The sequence below is a fragment of the Esox lucius genome, chromosome 7, assembly GCF_011004845.1.
Source record: "Esox lucius isolate fEsoLuc1 chromosome 7, fEsoLuc1.pri, whole genome shotgun sequence".
Taxonomy (NCBI): domain Eukaryota; kingdom Metazoa; phylum Chordata; class Actinopteri; order Esociformes; family Esocidae; genus Esox; species Esox lucius.
In genome coordinates, this window is record NC_047575.1 from 14,841,029 (window position 1) to 14,859,503 (window position 18,475).

Consider the following 18,475-nt stretch of genomic DNA (forward strand, 5'->3'; position numbering starts at 1 on the left):
ATAGAACCTTCACCCTCCCCCGAAGTTGATTCAGAAAAAGGGTAACACACCGAGCTGACAATATGTACAGATCATTTTACTGCCATTTAAATGCAGTGTAACGTTTCAGGCTCTGCATCCTTTTGTAGTGTGAAGACATGGAGCCCAAACATGTCGACCACCCGTGTCTGTGACGGTGGTTACAGGACGACAGTCCAACTCCGAATTCTGTGGCCAAAGACTGGATGACTTCCAGCAGAACCATGGCTCCAGTTCAGTCAACTCCAACAGACTGTCTCCAATCTGGCTGCTACGATTAGCTATCAAAATCCCTCGCATCCTGCCAGATCTCAGTAAAACAACATGAAAAGACAAACCAGTACATACGCAGGTATTTCAGAAGAAAGTTTTATTTTGAAATGTCAGTGTTCAGAGTAAACAAAAAAACCAAAACAAATTAACAGCAATATATAAATATTAGCATATAAAATAGTAAGGATTGTAATGGAGGGAAGCGCTAAGCGGTTTAATAGCAAAGATAATACAGTTGAATAAAGAGGGTTATTTCAGCAACAGACACGTATATAGTATTTATATTTATTTGAGCAAATGTGGCATTCCAGTAGCATAAACAATTGATTAAAATCACAAACACAGGGACAGGTACAGGGAAATGGAATCACACTTTAAAGACATTTAGGTGTTATGTGTTACGCTTTAAAGTTCAGACTAACCAAAGAAAGAAAGCAGTAGAGAGAAAACACAAAAATATGCACAACAAATTTCACGAGCCTCTAGCTACGACCGTGTATTTTGAAAGGTTTTGTCTTATTTACAGCTCGGTTAAGTCACTGTGCTCAACTCTTAGTCACTACAACACTACATTTAATCTGAACTCATGTTTTTTTTTTTTTGCTTTTTCCATCTGATTAATTTTATGAAAAATATTCAAAACATTCCAGTACTAGCCAGCAGTGTGGCTGTGTCGAGAGAGTGATGTGCCTCTCAGCATCATACAGACTGGCTATTTGTCTTATTTACATGGGGACAGAGTGTCAGTGGAGGATTTGGCAGGGAGAAGGACAGGCTGAAAACATTCTCTGAGGGTTCCCCAGGCTGCTGCTAGGAGAGGAGAGCGAGGTGGTCTCTGTCCATGGTCCTGAAATGGCCCTGAATGCCACGACAAGGCTTCACCAGATGCTCTTGTGAACTATTCATACAGAATGGCCCACAGAGCTGGAGCTGTACTGTGCGGTACACCTGGTCTGGGCTCTGTTCTCAGTAAGACAGAGAATTGCAAAATGGATGACAGCACTTGAATGGATGACAGGCTGTCACAGCTGAAGAGATGAAAGACAGAGACAGGCCCCTCATTTCTCTCCCTACGGCTGACCCAGACCACGTGGCTGATGCTGACCCAGACCACATGGCTGACCCAGACCACGCGGCTAACCCAGAAGACGTGGTCACAGGACTTTGTCAATGAGCCCTAGAGGCCCACAGTGCAGAGCCACAGAACACTGGGCCAGCCTGGCATAACGCTGATACAACGTTACAACAACGCTGATGAAACTTTTAAATTATGCTGATAAGTTTAGAAAACACTGATTCATTGTCTTCACATTGTTACATTATATGAACAAAGTTAAGCTTTAACGCCACTATAAGATTCTACCGATAATGATAGAAAAGGGTTACAATCGTGGCTCCAAAGATCTAGATAACTGCAGAAATCCTGCACGGACGCAGATTTTCAAAAGCAGCTGGATGGACCTTGATGGTGAGCTTTATTAGAAGTGTAAAATCAGCATTCATTCTATACCTAAAAGTAACCTTACAGGCATTTAAAATTGTTAATACTACAGTATGCATTCTCTTATGACATTGGTATATCGTGATGAAGATGAGCTAGCCTCCTTCAAATGTATGTTAACGTAAGTTCATCTTCATGGGTTTTCATCTGAAGGAATAATCATGCAACATGTCTTTGTCTATTTAATTCCGGAAAGAGCTAAAGCAAGATCTCTAAAGAAGCCCCCACCCCACCCCAACAAAACAGGAAGTGTAATTTGTGTCACCTTAACAAGAAACTACTTGGCAATTTAGAGAAACTTCGAAGTTTTCAATGAAGCAAACCGGAAAGGTTTGTTATGTTGTTGTATTTCATTAAAAGCTATAATCAACTACATGAATTCCAGGTCCCTGAAATCCATCTGGATCCAAAACACATCAACAGCACCTCTTTCCCCCACCCCCCCCCCCCGCCCACCCCACCAAACCCACATACAACACAAACCATCAACCTCTGCCAAAAGTAAGCTGTCATGACCATAGCAAGCAAGAAATACAGCAATTGGCCATTACAAGCACTTGCAGTGACATACGCCCTTTACATCCAATAGCTTGGGACTATCAGCTTGAATGGCATAAGAAAAACAAAGATCAAGGCTTCCATTTAGAGGGGATCCTGGGTACGGGCAGGGCAGGGTTCTGGTTTCCGTGGCGCCGGGGCTTGGTGGTAGCACAACCTTACTTCTTGTCCTTCTTGGTGGACTTCTTCTTGCTGGCGGGGGTCTGGGCGGCCTTGGGGACATCCGCCTGGGGCCTGGCCTGAGGTGGACCCTGCAGGGCCTGCTGGGGCATCACCTGCTGGGGGTTGGCCGTCAGGGTGGCGGTGCTGCCGGGGATGTAGACGTTCTGCCGGTAGTCGGGCACGTGCTGCATGGGGAACTGGGCGTTGTAGCGCGGCCCCAGGGTGGCGGTCGCCTCGCTCACCTCTGAGGAAGAGAAGGGAGGGAGAGTTTTTTTTAGCTGAGGACAAGACTGCGGGTTGTTGCTGAGTTAAAGACGGCCCCTCCCCCCCACACTGGCAACACACAGGCCCCCCCCCAGCACCGTCAGACACCCACACATGAGGATCAGACTGAGCTGTTGCACCCTGACAAAAGCAGAGGCGCCGTGTCCGTTGGGCAGCGACCGCAGCTGTGGAACGGTGAAACAGAGAGCTCTGTGTGTCCCGGTGCCCCGCCGGGGTTCATTCATACCGTGGCGGTTGAGGCACACTGTGCTCTTCACGTGTCAGCCGTGACGGAGGCCTTGTGTCCTCGTCAACCGCCACGGCAAACTCACCCAGTCATGTGCCCCCGGAACGTGTCGTCTGAGAGCCTCTGCGGCCGGAGCCACTGGATGACAAGCTTTCGCCACCTCCCCGAATGATCGCAGAGAACAGAGACACTTCAGTGTCACCAGCCCCCTCTGTTACGGCGCGTGAACACATGCACTCCACCACACCCACCCTCTCTTTTCCTCCCCCTCCTTCCTCCCTCTTTGCAGCTATATGTATGGAGGTAACCTTGCGAGGTAGCCGAAGACAGAGAACATGAGAGGTGATTTCTGGGAGATGTAGGCAGCACACTCACCGTTGGCAGCAGCCATCAGTGCCTGGAGCTGCTCGGCCTCGGTGGGGGGGTTGGGCCACGGTCCGGTTCCAGCTATGACACCCCCTGCCCCCTCAGGATGGGGACCAGCTCTGGAGGAGGAGAGGGGGGAGGTTACATGACAGAAACACGCACGTCTCTCCCTCCCATCGTGTCTCACACTCTCACAAGAATATGCATACACACAGACTCTCACATAATTGGCATCTCTCGCACACAGACACGGACGAGGAGAGACTATCCAGTCATGATTGTCTGCATGGTGACGGTCAGCCTTCAGCAGCCATTTTGTGTCAGCACAGAGAAGATGGAGGCTGGGAGACGACAGTAGAGCAGGAAGGACTGTAACATTAGGTAGCACAGGCCAATATCACACAAGCAAACACACACAGACTAACTGGGCTGTTGGGTTGTCTTCTAGCCATGCCCTGTATTTCTGTATAGGTGGTAGAGAGACAGGGAGAGAGAGAGAGAGAGAGAGACAAGCGTAAGATCAGGAGTGGAGAGAATATGTGAATGTTCTCTCAAAGAACAGATACTATCACGGCTCTGCAGGAATCCCTTCATTTCCCACTCAGGTACGTTCACATCCGCAATGCAGGATTCGGGAGGAAGGCGTACATTTAGTTAGTGGGGTTCATCGCAGCCGTAGGGATGGTCAGTAGAACGTGCTTTCAGGCATACACACTCCCACGCACAGAGAGATAGAAAGACACTGACAGACCCGGAGGGAACACGGAAATCTAAGCTACAAATGAAAAAGGACAAACTACACAGCTCAGCGAAAGACTCCAGATCCATGTACAGGACACAGACGGGTGAACAGTGCTGAGCTAAGCACACCTACGGACACGTTCACGTAGCCCACTCAACAGCCAGAAGCCAGGCTGGACTACACACAGCCCCCACCCAGCCGATGGCCCATCAGACAGCCAGACACACGGAGCGGGAGGCCCCCCCCCCCCACCCCCCCCCCACCCCCCCCCCTCCCGCCAGCACAGCCCGCTCCGCTCTACCTACTCCACTCTACCTCGCCTTGTCGTACGGCGTCCATCTCGACTGGGTGCCGCCGGCGTGTCTGTACGTGCTGAAAAACAGACAGGGGGGAAAAGAGTTCCGGACGTCACTCCCGATCACCTTGGCGACGCAGCCCAGCAGGCCGGTCGTGGTGGACTCCTTTGGCCGGACGCGTTCGTTTCCGAGTTATTTACGCGGCGTCTGACTTTGTACTCCAGGCCACCAATAACTAGACGCTTTTCAACGGCTAACTGTGGGTCACGGCGGTTATGTTAAGAGCTCTAGGGTGTCACGTTCTCCCATCAATGCGGTACGTAATCTGGGGATGCTATTATACCTGTCAGACACTCCACCTGCTCCACCAGTACGGACACAGAACCACAGTTAACAAAACACATGACGTGGGCACAGAACATATCTAAAACATCCCAGTCACACCACTAACACAGCCGGAGGGTCTTCCCATGTCAGACACACTGGAGCAGATAAGATTAACCGTCTGGCACAAGGACAGAACCACAGTTGGTTTGATCTCCACCGGATTCGAACCATCAACCTTTCAGTTACAGGACTGAGGCACTAACTGCCCAGGCTGTCTACGCTAGTCGACACATCACGCTAACACAGCCGTCAGATAAATATTCATAGATGCCTTATTGTAAGCACACTGAGAACAAAACATCATCACAGCGCCTGTAAATCTCTTCTAATCAACTAGCAGTACTCACAACTACTACGAGGAAAATGAGTGTAAAGGACCATTACCCAGTGTTCAGCCGGTCAGTGTGTCCAGTGTGACTGGATCTGTGTGTAGAGTAGTGGGGGACCAATGTGTACTGTCTGTTCAAACACACAACGCCCTCAGGGTTCATGTCTTACAATGGAATACAGACCGTATCATAGACACACATGATTCAGTCACATTGTCAAAGTACAGTGAAAGTTTGTATGAGTGTGTGTGTGTGTGTGTTAGTCCTTACCCGCTGGGTCCAGGCCTCTGTCCCTGCTGGTTAAAGCGCCAGTCATTGTTGGGTGGTTTTTGCTGTAGAGGGAGAAGACGGAGACAGAATATTAAGTGACTGACACACACACTGTACACGCGCCGCTGCTGTATGGAGGCGTGTCCTCTTCAGTCCTGAGCACTGGAAGCCATTTTGGTTTTCCCAGCTGGTCACGGGGGCAGAACATGGGGGGCCGTTAGGATAAAAGGTGATGGAGGAAGAGAAAGTGACACAGAGGGCGTCAGAGACAAGAGACAGACGTGTGAGAGAATGTGTGTGAACTATTGAACAGACTATTCAGTCAGCGACGTGCCTGAGCAAGTCCGCCGTCGGGAATGATCATTCGACACACTGGCGTTACAGGCCACTTCAAAAAACAAGCTTAACAGCGCTAGCTACACCGGTCACCCAAGTGTTTGAGCGGCCCAGGGATTAGTTCACTCGCACTATCCACCGTCTGCAGCAGATTAAGGAAATATCTAATTCAACACATTAGATCATTAGCCACAGCCAGGCCCTGTCATGTACCCAGTAGGGCTCCACAACGGACCGGTGCTTCCTGCCAGAGACCGTCTGCGAGTGAGACGGTAATCCCAAGCCCTGACCCAGTGATCCGCTAAACTCTGGGCCGGATTATTCCGACTGGACCTCAGCCAGACCTCCAGACCTGCAGCTTCACGTGAAGCATTAAGGAGTCACACAGCTCAGTTCACAGGACTGCTCAGCAATACATGGCAAATACAGACCTGGTTAAAAGGAGGTCAGCCATTCTGACATCCCTTCGCCCTCGGTTTGAGGTCATGAGAAACTGCCACTGGGTTTAGCCTCAGGGCAACAAAGCGAACAGTTTCACCTCAGTTAACAGTTAATGCAAACAACCTCGTGAATTCCACCTGTTCTGTCACACAAACCATCCTCCGTACCAAGAAAAATGTTGTGAATATTCGTCTTCATGCTGTCTTACCACGCCAGGCACTGAGAGATTTTGCACTGCAGTCGTATGAAATATTCAGCCTTCACCCCGATGAAGATGAAGGAACATACGGCAGTGATTTAAGCTCTTGATCATGAAGCGGTCTGTACTCTACAGAGAGCACACTACTACCATCTCAAAAGAGTAAAAGACGTAAACACAAGTGTAATTGACATCCACACATGCACAGACACACACACACACACACCCACACACGTTTGTCAGGTGTCCCGTACATCTGTCTGGAGAAAGGCCTCACCTTAGCTGTTCTGCTAGTGTGTTTGTTGGACAGCGTGACACTCAGGGTGTTCTGGTAGGAGACAGGGGATTTAAGGAACACAAAGTCCCTGACACTGCTGGAGAAGGTGGGGTAGCTGGGTCGGCTGAGATTCTGAGACCTGCCCACCACGTCCACGTAGCTCAGTGGCCCGTCCGTTTTGAGCTGGAGGTCTTTACACGAGCATGGGTCAGGAGCCATCCCCGGGCCCAGCCGAGTCAGGAAACCCCTGTATCTCACCCAACGCATCGCCATGGCAACAATTGCTGACAAACATACAATGAAGACGCAGGCCAGACAGCCAATCAGAGCCAGCGAGAGGGACGACCCCACGCTCGGCCGGCTGGGGGCGGGGCTCATCAGCCGAGAGGACGTGTCTGCCCCGTTCTCAGACACAGTGATGTTGACGGGCACGCTGGCGGACAGAGAGGGCTGGCCATTGTCCTGCACCACCACGACAACGGCGAACACGGACTCTCCCTCCTGGAATCGACGGGCAGTTCGGACCTCCCCGCTGTGGGTGCCCACGTGGAACAGCCCAGCGTCCCGCCCAGCCAGGCTGTAGAAGAGCCAGGCATTGTGGCCGCTGTCCGGATCCACGCACACCACCCGGTTGATCAGGTGGCCCACGCCAGCCGAACGGGGCACGGTCAGCTGCAGCACACCGTCCGGGGGCGCGGCTGGGTGGACGAGGGCCGGGGGGTGGTCGTTCTCATCCTTCACAAACACGTGCACGCTCACGTCGGAACTCCGCACGGGCGTCCCGGCGTCCCTGACCCGCACGTCCACCCGGAACGCGTTCGTCTGCTCGTGTTCCAGGGAACGCAGGGCGTACAGACCCCCGTTGTCAGAGTTTATGTGGACCAACGCGGAGACGGGAGAACCCTGAACCTCACCTCCCAGGACGGAGTAAGAGAGGCGGGCGTTCTGGCCCGAGTCCGGGTCGAAAGCGGACATAGTCATCAAGAGAGCTCCAGGGGCATTGTTCTCCGATATATCGACAGAGTAGGAGGACTGGGAGAAGAGGGGGGCGTTGTCATTTACATCTGAAATAGAGACCCCAAAAGACTGCTGTGCAGAGCGGGGGGGGGGAGCCGGAGTCAGCGGCGGTCACAGTGATGGTGTATTCAGACGCAGCCTCTCTGTCCAAAGGGCCGTCTGTCACCAGGGTATAGTGGCCCTCGAAGGGGGATATCAGCCTAAAAGGCAGCCCAGGGGGGATGTGGACATCAACCTGCCCGTTCCTGCCAGCATCCACATCCCTGACACCGATCAGGGCTACGACAGTGCCTGAATCCACATCCTCCTGGACCACTTTAGACAGGGAGTTGATGGTTATCTCAGGGCTGTTGTCGTTCACATCCATTATATTGACCTTAATATTGCAGGAGCCCTCCAGTGGCGGGATTCCTCTATCCCTGGCTTGCACAGTGATTTCATAAGTTCCAGCCATTTCATGGTCCACCTGCCCTTTCACTCGGATTTCACCATTTTTTGGATCCACAGTGAACAGCTGAAGTACTGGTTCTGAGCTGTACTTACTAAATAGGTACGATATTTCACCATTCATTCCATAATCAGAATCAGATGCATTGACTTTAGTCAGTAACATACCCGGTGGAGAGTTTTCAGGCAAACTAACTGTTTTAATCGGCTGGTCAAATACAGGAGCGTTGTCGTTAACGTCGAGTATGTTAATAAGAACATGAGTAGTGCCTGATGTTTCCGCGTGTCCACCATCCACAGCTGCAAGCACCAAGTGGAATGATGATTGTTTCTCCCTGTCTAGAGGTTTTTCTAATAATAGTTCGGGAAATTTGCTGCCATCACTTTTTGATTGAACCTCCAGGACGAAACAGTCGTTGGGACTGAGACTGTATGTACGTAATGAGTTTATGTCTACATCTAGATCATGCGCGCTGTCCAAACGAAATCGAGATCCTGGAGCAGCCGCCTCAGACACTTCCAGAGAAATGTTCCCAGAAGGAAAAATAGGAGAATTGTCATTCACATCCACGATCTCAACGACAACACGGTGTAATTCCAAAGGATTTTGCAGAACAAGTTGAACAGTAAGCGAACAAGTCAGCGTAAATCCACAAAGATGTTCTCTGTCCATAGTTTCTTTGATTATTAAAATTCCACTCGCGTTTACGTCAAAATACTTGGCATTTGACTCCGACACCACTCGAGGGTTTCTATTTACAAGCATTGGTACAGGCAGGCCAAAGGCTTTCGCTATATCCCCGACAAAAGCCCCTGGTTTTAATTCCTCCAGCACAGAATAAGAAAGTTCAACGGAACTTGACTCGCTATATAAAGCAGATAGGAAGAAACAGAGCGCGGGCAATGAGGGCTTTCTACTTGTCTCCAAATATCCCATTGTTTAACTCCGCTTGAGAGGGAAAGAGAGGTTTCCACTTTATCTTGCAAATCGTATAAGAATACAAACGAACGCCGTTAGAAATTCCAAAGACTTTTAACTGCATTTGTAAACCAGCTTCGGCGGTGCATGGGGATTCCAAATATTATCACATTGGAAAATAAATAAGATGGTAACAGTGACATCACGCACAAAGTTCCTATAGATACTCACAATAAACTTTTTTTAAGAGGAGGTGCTTGAATTTCCAAACAAAGACAGGCAACTATCCAATAGGAAGAGAGACCCTATATTCATTGTGCCACATCTGCTCGTTTTTCGACCCCAATACAAGGGTTCTGTTGCAAACCTGTCGCTTTTGTAATATTTCAGCAATTAAAGAAGAGTAACTCATAAAATACATCGATTAACAATACATAATTTGATTTTACGTGTTTAGCAAAATTGGCAAATTGGTAGTTAGACCTCAATGAGACAATGTTTTTTATGATTACAAATCAAAACGACACAATACAAAAAAATATTTGCCACAGAGGTTTGAAAGAAATTAGCATTTTGGCACTTTCATCAGTATACTTTTTTGTCAGATTGTCGATTCCAAAGACAGTAAACCAGCTTATAAATATACCACACAGCACTGTCCAACTTCCCATTATGCACATCAGAGTTAAGACTTGACCTAAGATTACGATAGAGTGTGATTCAGTCTGTGCTCACCTGTTGGCTCTCGAACGTCCACGCACTGTCAGGTAAAGATGCGTCTAGCACGTTAATCATGTCCTTAAAGTCAGTGGTGCTGCTGGGCTTAACGAGGGTGAAATCACTGAACTCTGACATTGGAGAGAGACACGACCTGAAGGACTGGCTCTGAGACAACATGTCCCCTCCCAGGACCTCCACATACTTAATAGGGCCGTCAGTGTTTAGCTGGATCTGAAGGTTTCGGTTGGGGTTTTTGTATCCGTCAGAGTCAGCCCTTCTGATACAGCAACTCGAGCTGTTCCTACTGTTTCTAACGCACTGTACCATTAAGATGAGAAAAGTAAAAAAAGACAACACGGACACTGAGGCCAGAGAGATGATCAAATAAAAAGAGATTGTATTGGTTCTCTTGCTGGGCTCTGCTGTTTTCTGGCGGAAGTCCGAGATGGGCTCGTGGAGTCCGTCCTCTAACAGTATGTTGACTGTGACTGTAGTGGACTGGGCCGGATCCCCATTGTCCTTTACCTCTATAAACAGCCTCTGAGATGAATCATCCTGCTCTGAAACCGCGCGTTTAGTCCTCACTTCCCCTGTGTAAAGATTCACACTGAACAGAGATAAATCTGTGGCCTCCACCAGCCTATATGAAATCCAAGCGTTATGGCCCGAATCTGCGTCCACTGCCGCTATCTTAGTGGCGAGGTGGCCGACTTTAGCGGACCGGGGCATCTTCTGATGGGAGCTCGTGACAGCAGAGGGGTAAATAACAGCGGGGACATTGTCGTTCTGGTCCAGGATAAAAACATGAACCGTGGTGTTGCTGCTCAAAGACGGAGAGCCGTGGTCCTTAGCCTGTACGGTGATCTGAAACACCTTAATTTTCTCATAGTCAAAAGAGTGCATGCTGTAGATGCTGCCGTTTTCCGAGTTTATGTAAATATAAGAGGAGACAGACACTTCTTGTAATTTGGAATCTAATATAGAATAGGATATTTTAGCATTATCTCCAAAATCCATGTCAGATGCTGACACGGAACAAATAACAGATCCAGGCGTGTTATTCTCCCTAACATATACATTATACTCAGAGAGAAACCTGGGTGCGTTATCATTTACATCCAGGATACGAATCGGTACACTCAGCCTACTGCCCATGGGAGGGATGCCCGCATCAGTTGCGGTTATCTCTATGCTATACTCCGGGAACATCTCACGGTCCAGAACATCATTGGTGACCAGAGCATAATGATTAGAAAATGAAGGGTTCAGTATGAAAGGACTGCCCGTAGGAATGTGTAATGTCACCTTTCCATTATCCCCAGAGTCAGGGTCCCGAGCACTAATCAAAGCCACTACAGTCCCTTTGGGTGCGTCCTCGCGCACTGGGCTTGGTGTCGAGGTTATGGTAATTTCAGGATGGTTATCATTAACGTCTATTACATTAATCTGAACATTGCATTGTCCTTCCATTCCAGGAACACCTTTGTCTTTAGCAATAATCTCGATTCTGTATGAGGACGTGTTCTCATGATCCAAGTTTGCCTTTAAATGCATTTCTCCCGTCTTTGGATCAACGTCAAACAAAGCTTTTACAGACCGTTCAGTATGGTCGCCTAAAGAATATTCAATCTCACCATTTTGGCCATCGTCTAAATCATTAGCCTCAACCTTTAAGAACGACGTTTCGAGGGCAGCATTTTCGTAAAGTGACACCGTGTATAACAAATTTTCGAATACAGGACTATTATCATTTATGTCAAGGACAACAATAGTTATCTGTGATGTTCCGGATTTTACCGGAGAACCACCGTCCAATGCTGTCAACAGCAGATGATGCGTAGTCTTATTCTCTCGGTCCAGGGCTTTTTCCAACACGATTTCTGGAACCTTTCTTCCTTCACCTTGTTCCTTTATTTTCAAGCTAAAATGTTCGTTTTTACTAAGTGTATAAGATTTCAATGAATTTTCACCAACGTCAGGATCTTGCGCGTTCTCCAAAGAAAAACGTTTCCCCGGGGCAGTAGATTCTGCGATGTTCAATGTGCGAACAGATGATTGGAAATGAGGAGCATTGTCATTTATATCCAGAATTTCAACTTCTACCCTATGAAGCTGGAGAGGATCCGATATAACGACTTCTAAAGGCAACAGACAATTGGAGCTTTGTCCACACATGCTCTCTCTGTCGATTCTGTCGTTGACAACAAGCTCGCCCTTTTCCAAATCCACACTAAAATACTGTTTCCCAGACACAGAGGCAATTCTCAATTTACGATCAGAAATCTCAGCTGTTTCCAAACGCAGATCTTTAGCTATTTTTCCAACCACGTATCCCACATTAAGTTCCTCTGGAACGGTATACCGAACCTGCGCTTCTATTGTATTCCAGCACAAAAACGAACAGAACAGCCGTAGTAGCACTTGTCTTCTCCGTTCGATGAGACGCGTCCCATCTTTCAATTTAATTTTATTCATATTGCTGTAACGCAATGCGTGAAAAACATGGTTAAAATTAAATCGTTATTGATCTCTCCATTCTAACCCGCAGGTATCCAATTCCAATGGGCAAGAGTTAAATTGGAGCATAGATCTTTCTCTCCCAGCACCGTTCATTGTAGGGATACAGTGCTGTGGCTGGAGGAGGGAGTAGATCTATAAGCATGCTATTGGTGTACAGCGCAGCAACCTATAAACCAATTGAGAGCTAAGTTGCTTTTAACCCATTGAAGTACATGTACTTTTATATATATTCAAATGTAAAGCTGTATATATATAAAGCTCCGGAAAGAATTAAAAGACCACTGCACTTTTTTCTTTCCTTTCCAAAAAAGTCGAAAAGGAAGGTTTTGAGTGAGGAACAGAAGAGTTGAAATTTAGAGACCACTCTAAACATTCTTTTTAAATTTATTTGGAAAATAATGAAAAAGGTGCAGTGGTCTCTTAATTTTTTCGGCAACATTCTTCTTTCTATCCCTCTTTCACAAGCACATGTGTGTTCACCTTAACACAAACATACACATATGGGTGTATACAGATGTCTGGGGTATTGTGGCATGTACATGTGTTCTTGTGTGAGAGAGAGAAAGAAGACAGAGCCTAACTTACCACTGGTTAGCATTTGATTTGCTTTTGCTGTATAACTCTGGGAGTGTATAAAAGTGAATTTCTTCAGATATGTTTTTAATAAAAAATAACTCACATTGTAGACTAATAATTTGGCTTATTTAGAAACTTTCTTCAGATTTGTTAATCAAAAACCAAAACAACAAGTGTTCAAAGTAATGATGTTTGTTCCTTATGGAATTCAGTGGGTAAAAGTCAACAAAACGTTTTGTTGTAGATGTAGGCTGTGTGTTGCTAACCTGCCAGCACATCAGCCAGGCTACTTTTTCTGATAAAATGAAAATGCAATCACGAAGATTAACTTTGAAACTAGATATTGGTGATTATTATAGCAATAGCCTTTAGCTTGAAGTCAAAACACACACTTGATTAAAAGGGTATCTATGGCTACTGTACTAGCATATTTGTCTAGCAGCAACAACACAGCAGTGGGATGGTTTCCTGTCAAATGGCGAGGCGTGTCGCTGTCCGTGGTTCTGGAAAACATTACAAAGCTACCATTCGAGTTTAACATAAAGCCGCATTCCTGGGATGAAAACCATGCTCATTTATTTCACCTCGTTTTTGGACAGTAATGGATTTTTACACATAGGTACACTATTTGTTATCAAATATTGGGCAACTTTGTTTTTTAGTTCTCACATTAGTTCTTTAAAAAGCATAGAAACAGCATAACATTTCCAATAACCTGTTAACTTTGAATTTAGGCACCCCATACCTAGGATACCTCTTGTACCTAATTTATTTAAGTCTGATATGAGAACAGTAGGGCCTATCTGGGTAACCAGGGTGTCTGCTGAAAGCTAAAAGTCTTGTCTTTCCAGAGGTGCCTTCCAATCTTTGGTGTGACTCAGCATCATAGAATCATTGTTATTGCACATAACCTGTTACATCATTAATTGTGGTTATTGTGGGTATACATCTGAATCATAAAAATAGCGGAGCAAGGTTGTTTCACCTGGCCCCCATATTTGGAATAGATACACCCCATCCACACAAAAAAGGAAAACAACTCTCGAAACAACAGCTATTAACATCTTATTTCAATGTGTTGTAGTTTAAGAGTTCTGTCGTATTTAATTAGTTTTATTGAAGGGGACAATTGGAGCTTATCTGTCTTGCATGCAACGTTTTAACTGACAGTCAGGAGGCTAAATATCAGTTGTGTTGGTAGGACAGTTATGGCGACCGACTGAGATCGGATTTAATCCATTGGCATTGAAATAGTAAAGTAATTAAATACAAAACTGTGTGTTGAAACCTGTTTTAAAAACATGAAAGTGAAAACATAAGCCAAATAATTAAGGGCATTTCGATTGTGGAAATAGTATGCAGGCCTAGTGGATGGCCAGGAGGAAGAATGTCCTGAAAAAATATAAAAACAATCAAATACTATCCCCTTAACAATGTGCTTTAAATTTAACATCCCCAAGTCCAACTCAAAATATTTGAACTTTCTATTATGAAAATTAATGTTTTTACTATGGCCTTACTTGTTGGCTCTCGAACGTCCACGCGCTGTCAGGTAAAGATGCGTCTAGCACGTTAATCATGTCCTTAAAGTCAGTGGTGCTGCTGGGCTTAACGAGGGTGAAATCACTGAACTCTGACATTGGAGAGAGACAAGACCTGAAGGACTGGCTCTGAGACAACATGTCCCCTCCCAGGACCTCCACATACTTAATAGGGCCGTCAGTGTTGAGCTGGATCTGAAGGTTTCGGTTGGGGTTTTTGTATCCGTTAGAGTCAGCCCTTCTGATACAGCAACTCGAGCTGTTCATACTGTTTCTAACGCACTTCATCACTAAGATGAGAAAAGTCAACAAAGACAACACCGACACTGAGGCCAGAGAGATGATCAAATAAAAGGTAATTGTACTGGTTGTCTTGCTGGGTTCTGCTGTTTTCTTGTGGAAGTCCGAGATGGGCTCGTGGAGTCCGTCCTCTAGCAGTATGTTGACTGTGACTGTAGTGGACTGGGCCGGATCCCCATTGTCCTTTACCTCTATAAACAGCCTCTGGGACGAATCATCCTGCTCTGAAACCGCGCGTTTAGTCCTCACCTCCCCTGTGTAAAGATTCACACTGAACAGAGATAAATCTGTGGCCTCAGACAGCCTGTAAGAAATCCAGGCATTAAGCCCCGAATCTGCGTCAACGGCTGATACCTTAGTGGCGAGGTGGCCGGCTTTAGCGGACCGGGGCATCTTCTGATGTGAGCCCGTGGCAGCGGAGGGGTAAATAACAGCGGGGACATTGTCGTTCTGGTCCAGGATAAAAACATGAACCGTGGTGTTGCTGCTCAAAGACGGAGAGCCGTGGTCCTTAGCCTGAACCACGATTTTAAACACTTTCACTTTCTCATAGTCAAAAGAGTGCATGCTGTAGATGCTGCCGTTTTCAGAGTTTATGTAAATATAAGAGGAGACAGACACATATTGTACTTTTGAATCTAATATAGAATATGATATTTTAGCATTATCGGCAAAATCCATGTCCGATGCGGACACGGAGCAAACAATAAATCCAGGTGTGTTATTCTCACTCACGTACACGGTATATTCAGTGTATGGAAACATGGGTGGATTATCATTTACATCCAGGATACAGATTGTGATTGTTTTTCTACTGCCCAGAGGCGGGGAGCCCGCATCAGTTGCGGTTATCTCTATGCTATACTCCGGGAAGGCCTCACGGTCCAGAACACTATTTGTGACTAGAGCATAATGATTGGAAAATGACGGGATCAATATGAAAGGACTGCCCGTGGGAATGTGTAATGTCATCTTTCCATTATCCCCAGAGTCAGGATCCCGAGCATTTATCAAAGCCACCACAGTCCCTTTGGGTGCGTCCTCTCTTACAGGGCTTGGTTTAGAGGTAATGGTAATTTCGGGAGGATTATCATTAACATCAACTACATCTATTTGAATGTTGCACTGTCCTTCCATCTCTGGAACACCTTTGTCTTTAGCAATAATCTCGATTCTATATGAGGACGTGTTCTCGTAATCCAATGTTGCCTTTAAAAACATTTCTCCCGTCTTTGGATCAACGTCAAACAAAGCTTTTACAGATGGTTCGGTATGATCGCCTAAAGAATATTCTATCTCACTATTCGGGCCATCGTCTAGATCATTAGCCTCAACCTTTAAGAAAGACGTGTCGAGGGCAGTATTTTCGTAAAGTGAAACCATGTATAACGACCTTTCGAATACAGGACTATTATCATTTATGTCAAGGACAACAATAGTTATCTGTGAGGTTCCGGATTTTACCGGAGAACCACCGTCCAATGCTGTCAACAGCAGATGATGTGTAGCCTTATTCTCTCGGTCCAGGGCTTTCTCCAATACGATTTCTGGAACCTTTCTTCCTTCACCATGGTCGTTTATGTTCAAGCTGAAATGTTCGTTTTTACTAAGTGTGTAAGATTTCAATGCATTTTCACCAACGTCAGGATCCTGCGCGTTCTCTAAAGAAAATCGTTTACCCAAGACGGTGTGTTCGGCGATTTTCAATGTGCGAACAGATGATTGGAAATGAGGAGCATTGTCATTTATATCCTGAATTTCAACTTCTACCCTATGAAGCTGGAGAGGATCCTCAATAATAACCTCTAAAGGCAAAAGACAACTCTCGCTTTGTCCGCAAAGATTCTCTCTGTCGATCCTATTACTGACAACCAGCTCACCCTTTCCCAAATCCACACTGAAATACTGCTTCCCAGCCACGGAGGCTATCCTCAATTTACGATCAGAAATCTCAGCTATTTCCAAACGCAGATCTTTAGCTATAAGTCCAACAACGGATCCCACATTAAGTTCCTCTGGAACGATGTACCGAATCTGCGCTCCTGATGTATTCACACACAAAAAGATACAGAGCCACCATATTAGTCCTCTCAAATCGCCGGGGCGCAGCCACTCTTTCAATTTCAAACTCTTCATATTGCTGTAATCCGAAATAAACAACGTTTGGAAAACATGCTTAGCATAAAGTCTTCCATAGAAATCGTAACTGAGAATTCGTTTTTAAACATGCATCTAATTCCTTTGTGAATTAAATGCCTGCATAGTTCGCTCTCTCCCAGCTCTTCGCATTGTATGTGCTATTATGCTGTGGTTGTGGGAGGGAGTAGATCTCTTTGTACATTTAAGCTTGCTATTGGTGTACAGCACAGCACTGTATAAACCAATTGTAAACAGAGTTGCTTTTAACCCATTCAAGTCCATGTACTATGTAATTTAGTAGTAAAATGCATCACAAAACCATATGTTTTTGCATATAAAGTCATGTGAACACATTTTAAAGTTCAAATGATATTTTATTAAATAAATACTATCTCGACGACAGGATACACACACACCCTTTCTTGTGCGAATGCGCACGCACACGTGCAGACTGGGGTAAAATATCTGCCTGGGATCTGGAGTTGAACAATCCGGGGGATTATAATAATAAATTTCACAAATATATTTTGATTATAATATTCCACCTTTTGTTTGCTATTCACATACCTTTATCCCAAAGCTGCATTGCAAGAGGAATACTACTCCAAAACACTTCAAACTATATTCCGTCATCTGTCGTGGTAGCATACACTGATGAAACAGCCGGCTGAATTGGCTGAATTCAAACTGGCACTACCCAACTTGCGCCAAGTCACAAGAATTCCATTGTGCAGGACAAAGCTGTGTTATTAGATGAGTTTGATAAATAAACATAGAACTTTGGATTTCCTTTGTTCATGTCAACTTTGGCCTGCTTGTGGATCTTGAGGTAATTAAATTCTACCTGCTCTGCAATTGAGACAATACCTCTGCCTCTCCCCAGTGGTATTGTGGGAGAATATGACTGGATCAATGGATTAACTTTGCCAAGGAGACATAGGGGCCTACAATTTCTGCAAGAAATATTTTAATACAGAGGATCGTGATCCCGTTCACCTAGAAGAGGACTAAAGGCGAATGCAATTCCATCAAGTCACCCAGCTCAACCAGTAGAGGAGACCAGACAGAAAAGTAATATTACTTATCTGCAGAGTTGATAAAACTAGCCAACCTATTTAAATATGATTTAGTTATCTACTTGACGCATCTTTTTTAGAACAATGATAGGCAATAGGCTTACCTCATGTTATATATTTGTCAAATGCACCAAACAACACAGCCAAGAGTTGCACTGAACTCAAATAGGAAATGTTTTTGAAGATTAGGCAACTATTTATTAGATAGCTGTAACATGGGGCTGCCTTCAAGAAAAAACATTAAACAGAATTAATCATGGTATTTAAGGAGAAAAGGTGTGTTGGGAAGCACTCTGCCAAAGGATGATTTGCATTTGACACAACAACCTCAACCCCTACCATACAGGTAGGCCATGTGATTCTGCTTGCTTTGCATCTCAGAATATTGCATCCATTGGTTATCATTGGCTGCTGACGACATTGACTTTAAGCTAAGAGTGCAGGTGTATGATCACAGTTTATTTCTTATTTCTTAATTTACGTTTTGAAAATCCATCGCTGGTGGCCTTAATAATCCCAGGTTACATTTGCGCGGGTAAAACGTATTTGGGTGC

The 18,475-nt window shown here is 45.7% G+C and overlaps 2 protein-coding genes across 2 annotated transcripts; both read right to left on the reverse strand.

Annotated features, from left to right (window-relative positions):
* Positions 1-556: 556 nt before the first annotated feature.
* LOC117592731 (protocadherin gamma-C5-like) lies at positions 557-9,772 on the reverse strand. The gene is given in 5 exon segments (XM_010894670.5): positions 557-2,756; positions 3,399-3,508; positions 5,414-5,475; positions 6,667-7,773; positions 7,775-9,772. Coding segments are annotated over 5 exon segments (2,820 nt in total). The 5' UTR covers positions 9,068-9,772; the 3' UTR covers positions 557-2,508.
* A 4,601-nt stretch (positions 9,773-14,373) lies between these two features.
* On the reverse strand, positions 14,374-17,199 carry LOC114839523 (protocadherin gamma-C5-like). The gene has a single exon (XM_029121150.2). The coding sequence runs from the start codon at positions 16,840-16,842 to the stop codon at positions 14,374-14,376; it is 2,469 nt and encodes an 822-aa protein (XP_028976983.2). The 5' UTR covers positions 16,843-17,199.
* Positions 17,200-18,475: the final 1,276 nt, after the last annotated feature.

Coding starts and splice junctions, on each gene's coding strand:
- LOC114839523 (XM_029121150.2), bottom strand. CDS start 16,842: ATGAAGAGTTTGAAATTGAAAGAGTGGCTGCGCCCCGGCGATTTGAGA.